The sequence below is a fragment of the Vigna angularis genome, chromosome 8, assembly GCF_016808095.1.
Source record: "Vigna angularis cultivar LongXiaoDou No.4 chromosome 8, ASM1680809v1, whole genome shotgun sequence".
NCBI lineage: Eukaryota > Viridiplantae > Streptophyta > Magnoliopsida > Fabales > Fabaceae > Vigna > Vigna angularis.
Window position 1 is genome coordinate 29659692 of NC_068977.1, and position 6245 is coordinate 29665936.

General features: G+C 35.3%; 1 protein-coding gene across 1 annotated transcript; it reads right to left on the reverse strand.

Annotated features, from left to right (window-relative positions):
- Positions 1 to 2515: 2515 nt before the first annotated feature.
- On the reverse strand, positions 2516 to 4534 carry LOC108345152 (protein DETOXIFICATION 49). The gene has a single exon (XM_017583730.2). The coding sequence runs from the start codon at positions 4376 to 4378 to the stop codon at positions 2678 to 2680; it is 1701 nt and encodes a 566-aa protein (XP_017439219.1). The 5' UTR covers positions 4379 to 4534; the 3' UTR covers positions 2516 to 2677.
- Positions 4535 to 6245: the final 1711 nt, after the last annotated feature.

The window sequence follows — 6245 nt, forward strand, 5'->3', positions numbered from 1 at the left end:
CGTAGAAAGTTGATTCATAATAGATAATATCTTATGATAGATGTAAGAGATTTTTTGAAGTAATAATAATAAAAATTCGTGAAAAATTAGTTGATAATATCTTAACATTTAACATGGTGAATTATGGGTTTTTTCCTTTCTTACAAAAAGTAGTGTAAGAAAATTGATTCCCGAATTCTGAGAGACTCTAACGTTGATTTCCAACAAGAACAGTGACATCCTTGTTATTATTACTGTAAAATAATAATGAAAGCAACAAAGCTAAGCAAAGAGGGTGTGAAGATTTTGTCCCCCCTCATCCCCCAAAACAAAAATGTCTTACTGCTCACTCTTCATAAGAATCTATTGCCCCCATTAAATCAATCTGCAACTTGATATGCAACTTGCACTGCCTTTTCCTTTGAAAATCTCAATGTGCATAAATTCCTCTGCTTATCTGCACAAAAGTACCCCTCTCATTTCTGCTTAACTAATGCTTTTTATTTTTTCTTGCATCTTATTCTATTTAATAGTAAAACACCACATCATCTCCACCAAGCCACAAACTAACATAGTCTTCTACAAGACCATATAATTATGGTTTTTCTTCTCCTATTTTTAAATCTAAGTCTGGCAGTACCATATATGGGTCATTTCTCCGATTGGGACTAAAGTTTTGTAAGAATAAAAAGTACACGATAATTCGTATCAATTAGAAATAAGATAAATTTAAAATATACAAGAAAATGAAACTTTATTTTATAAATTGGTTTTCTGAGATTGAATAAAACTTAAAATCTACTTTTTAACGTATTTGAAAACAATGTTGAGATAAAAAATGTACGTAGGAAAATACATTTGAGAAGAGAAGGATAAGAACAGAAGATGGGTATTGAAAGAAGTTTACATAGAAGTATCGGATGCTGAATTTGTTAGAAAAAAAGCAGAAAGTGACAGAAAAGGCAGAAAAGAGTGGGCAGTTATGCTGCCGGCGTTGGGCAATGACATCCTATTTTTGTGCCCTAAAATGTTGTACTATAGTTGTGAGTGAGTTTGACTTGAAATTCAAATTCTGAAAATTTTTAATGGCAGAAAATACAATGTTCACTAAGAGTGAGATTACCTTGTACTTGTTAACTTGACGACAAATTAGCACCACTTGAGCATTAAAACATAGATTTGCACATATCCATTTAATGTGGTCCTTGAAGAAATAGAAACTCCTCATATATCAATTAGTCAAACTCTGCCCCATCACTGATCTTGTGATCTGAATTGCTAGTGACTCCACGTTTGTTATGATCCCCATCTTATTTTAGACAAACAATATTTGATAGTTGAGATCTTTCCTAGCACAATGCCAACCAGGAGAACTGTACTTTTTCTTTTATTTTATTTTGTCCCATGTATGAGTAGAAGCAGAGCCAAATGTTCAATTAACACAAGTAGCAAATTTTCATGCTGAGGATCATCAAAATCAATTTTTGACAGTGAAACAACTTCAGTCTCTATCTAAGCAATCCAAAAATAAACAAAAAAGTCTCATGGTCACTTGGAAACAGCTAAAAGGGACTTCTTTTAAAATGTTTCCTTATCAAAGATAATTAATTTCTTTGACTAAATCTCATGCATATAATACTGTGTCAAATTAGGTATAGGTTGAAGTGCCATGCCTGTGCAATGATAGGACCAAACATCTTAGTTTAGTAACATGGAACCAAAGACAGCTAGCTAAACTTTGCTTCAATTTATGTGGGGGTGAGAAATCGCATTATTTTTATATTCTTTCATGCATTAAAGGTACAACAATGTGCAATTCATTCCCAAAATAACTGGCAGCCTGGCTGCTATGCATAAATAGAATTTCCTAATTCTTAGTCAGTGTCAAATTTCAGTACATAATCAAGTTCTTGTACTACAGAATAAATCTTGTTTCACTTTAAGTTTTTTTCTTTTCTGATATAGGTATTGTTTCTCTTCTTATTGTCCATTAATCTGATAACTTGGGAAAATAAAAACTCCAAATAGAGTAGGCAGATTCTCTAAAGCCTGTTGTGGCTTTTATAATGATTTCTTATGGAGAATATGACCAAAGGGAGAGAAAGGACAAAAGTTCAATGTATTGAGGTAGAAAATAGAGGAACAGACAAGTGAGTAAGAAGCATAAATCATGAAATGAGGGGCTCTTCTCTTCTCTTCTGTGTAAAGCTGAACAAAAAAAGGTACGTTACAGAAATAATGGTTACTCACATTTTTCTACTTCCCATGACATTCAATGCCCTGCAAAATGTAATTGAAATTTACTGGAAATAGCAGAAGTCCTTAGAGGAGAAAAGCATATGCATGCACCAGTGAATTTCCTGAGAGCAAAACTAAATGCAGTTTTCTACATGTTTTTGAATATTGTTTCTGACCTGAATTGGGGTTTCACATCAGTAATCTGTACTATTTTTAAATGTGAGTTTTTTTTTTTTTATGTAAATTACTGATGTGAAACTCTAATTTCAATTTAAAAATAGCACCAAAAACAAGTAAGTAACCGCATCTAATGTTATCTAAAATTCATAAAATGAAAATGTTATCCTCTGTCTCTACCCTACTGCCCTATACAGTTAAAAGACAAATTTATGAGATATTTTATCCCCCCTCTCATCAGTTTTTGTTTTTCTCTTTTAAGGTGGTTGATGAATTAAACCAATCACTGTTCATTTTCATCTGAGTCAGCTAATAATGCCAAAGAATCTTCCGTGCTTTCGCATTTGAGTGGCTTCTCTGGATCAACCTCACGTTTGTGATCATCAACACCACAAGCTTCACCCATTCCTGTGAGTTTCTTGGCTCTTTGGGCCTCAGATTCCCAATCAGTTCTGCACAGAACCACCAACATGGTCACTGCACAAGACCCTTGAGCTGCAAGAAGCCCAAGCCAGAGGCCTTGAAAGTCATAGCCAGTGAAGAAAGCTAGCCAAACGGACACAGGCATTCCCACAAGGTAGAAACATCCCAGGTTGATGTTAGCACCGATTTTAGGCCTTGCTGTGCCTCTCAGCACCCCACACCCTGTTGTTTGAGGGCAATTCCCAAGCTCACAAAGGCCTATTATGGGTAACACCATAGATGTCAGAGTTATGATCTCCTTGTCCTTTGTGAACATGCTAGCCCATGTGTTCCTAACCATGAGAGCAAAAACCAATGCCAGGACACCTGACACGAAGCTGCAGGATAACCCCACAATGGCAGAAAGCCTTGCCTTTGAGGGCTTCTGTGCGCCAAGCTTGTTGCCAACTCTTGTTGAAACACTGAAGCTCAATGAAGAAGGGAAAATGTAAAGCAAAGAAGTGGTTTGGATCAGAATTCCCATTGAGGCCACGGTTGCTCTGGGGTTCACCAACAGCCCACATAACAGAATCATGATCTCATACCACCACCACTCCAAACACACCGAAACACAGCTCGGAATAGCCAAATTGAGAAGAGACCTCCACTGTGTGAAGCACTCAAAAGAGAAACCACCCCATGTTTTCTTGTAAGTGCCAGAGAAGACTATATAAAGAATCAAAGAAGCCACGAGGTTGAAGTTTGTCCACACCCCACCAAGAGCCACCCCTTTGATTCCCAGCCCGAGGTGTGACACAAGGAAGTAGTTTATGGGTATGTGAAGGAGGATTGACAGGGAGGCACAGAGGGTGAGAGGGAGGGTAATGGATTGACTCCTGAGGTAAATTCTCATAGGATGCAAGAAAGATTGTGCTATGAGGTCAGGAATGGAGTAAACAAGATACGATTGAGCCTGTGTGGCTATGGACTCATCCTGGCCACAAAGGAGAAGAATTTTCTTCATGTGGAGCCAAAGGAGTGATATGGGGAGGGAAGTGAAGAGGAGAAGAAGAATGGTTCTTTGCAAGCAGAGGCCAAGTAGGGTGAACCTCTTGGCACCAAAAGCTTGGCCACAGATTGGCTCCATTCCGACAGCAAGACCAGACAAGATTGAGTAGCCAGTGATGTTGGCAAAGCCAACAGCAAGTGAGCCACCAGCCAAAGCAAGCTCTCCAAGGTGGCCAAGGAAGAGCATGGAGATCATGGAGCGGCAGTAGAGGAGGAGGCCAGTGAGGATCATAGGGATGGCTATTTTGGATATGGAAATCACTTCACTGACAGTGTCAGGGACATGAGACTTTGTTGTTTCTGTCACAACTTTTATCGGTTGTGGTGTTGTTTTTTCTGTTGTTGTGTTAAGTTGAGTTGGTGGTGGTATTGTTGTGTTGTTTTGGAGCTTAGAGATGAAAGGGTTGGCGAGCATTCTGGGGTGCTTCTCTTCTGAGTCCTTGATTGAAATTTGGTAATCAGAAGATGAAGTGGTGCAGCATTTGCAGTTGACGTCAAGAGTTGGATGACACATGGTAAGTAGCTAGCTACTTTGTGTCCGTGTAGAGGGGAAAAAATGGTTTTGAATAGACTTGGAACAGAGAGAGAGAGAGAGAGAGAGAGAGAGAGAGAGAGGGAAACAAAGAAAGAAAGAAACAGAGAGAGAGATTTGAGAAGGACGGGGTTTGGAAAGGTTTGTGTGGGGTTTTATAGAGTTGTTAGAGTCATACGTGTGTTACTATTTTTTTCGGTGGGGTTTAAGCCTTTTGAAAGTTGTCCCTACAAGTCAAGAAGATCGATTCACATTCATTTATCACTTTTTTCTGATTTTAATCTTATGTAGTTTCATCACTGAGTGAGAAAACACAACAACCAGATATTAGGTAGAGGGTTCAAAAACAGATTTCATTTAGTAATTTTTGTTTAAAAAAAGAATATTGTTTGAGAAAATGAATGATATTTAAATAATATAAAGTGGCATAGATATAAAAGGTGGAAGTAAAGAATAGATAAATGAAATGTTTAGAATGTTGCGTAAAAGCATATAGAAGTTTTGGTTTCCCTTTTGGATGGGCTAAAGCGTCCAAACATTGTCCGGCCTAAAAAGATATAGAAATGGAAAGAGTTGCAGTGTATCGACATTGGAATTTGAAGAGTAAGATTTAGGGGTTAAAAATTTGTCAGTTTTTGGTTCTTGGAGGGCTAAGTCCAATTGAAGCATGAATAGATGATGATTGATTGTGTAAAAGACAGAGAGAGAAGAGAGGGTGTGTTTTGTTTTTGTGGATTATTAAGGGCCAAGAATGGATGAAGACAAAGGTTGTCCTTGGACACAACATACAAGGAAGTAAAGAAAATCCAAAGAGGCCAATGGAGTTGATCAATGTGGGTGATCCTTGATATATAAGGAGTGTTGTTCATTTATTAATATATTGGTTAATCAATGCCAACCCACACTTGTCTGCTTCATAGCTGGGCACCTTGGGACAAAGCCACTTAAGCCTTTGTTCTATACTAAGTAGTTTTCAGGCATCCAGGGATACCACTGTGTCTTGTTCTTTTCTACTTCCCTTCAGATTAATCCCCAACCCTCTTAAGTCTTGTCTCCAACACTCTCACTCCTTTGTCTCCTCATAATTCCTTTTTCAATCATCCTATCTCCACAATCCTTTTTACATTTTTTCTATAATTTTCTTATAACATTTCTTCAACACAAAACTAAATGTCATTTCTTTCCCCTTCAGGACAAACAACTTTTTCCAAATTAATTTTTATAAGAGTCAATTTTGGTTTATTGAAAAATACAAAGAAATAAAATTATATTTAGATTATTTTTCACATATGTTAAGATTTTAAGTGTAAGTTTAAGTTTTACATTAAATAAATATGAAAAAGTTGAACATTTTATAATTATAAATTCACTACATTAAAATTTTGGATTAAAAATAACATCGATTTTTTTTATGTAAATTGAGTTTATATTTCATTGGTATTGTATTTTCTTAATATAAATCATCAATACACATATTTACTACATGGATACATAAATATCTTGTAAGTGAGATTAAATATTTATAAATGATTTATTAAACTCTATTAGATGAATCTCTAATAAAATATAAAAAGTTAGTTTAAATCAAATAAATTAATAGAAAACCAATTTATAAAATGAAATATTCTTTTAATTATATATATATATATATATATATATATATATATATATATATATATATATATATATATTCTTATCTTTATATTTCTTTAAAAGAAAACCTAACCACAATTTTTTTCTTAAAATATATTTTAGAAGAAATTTATACAAATAGTTATGATATATATATATATATATAAATAACTTTACTTCACACTTTTTCTTTCTTGATTGTATAGAAATGATTGCA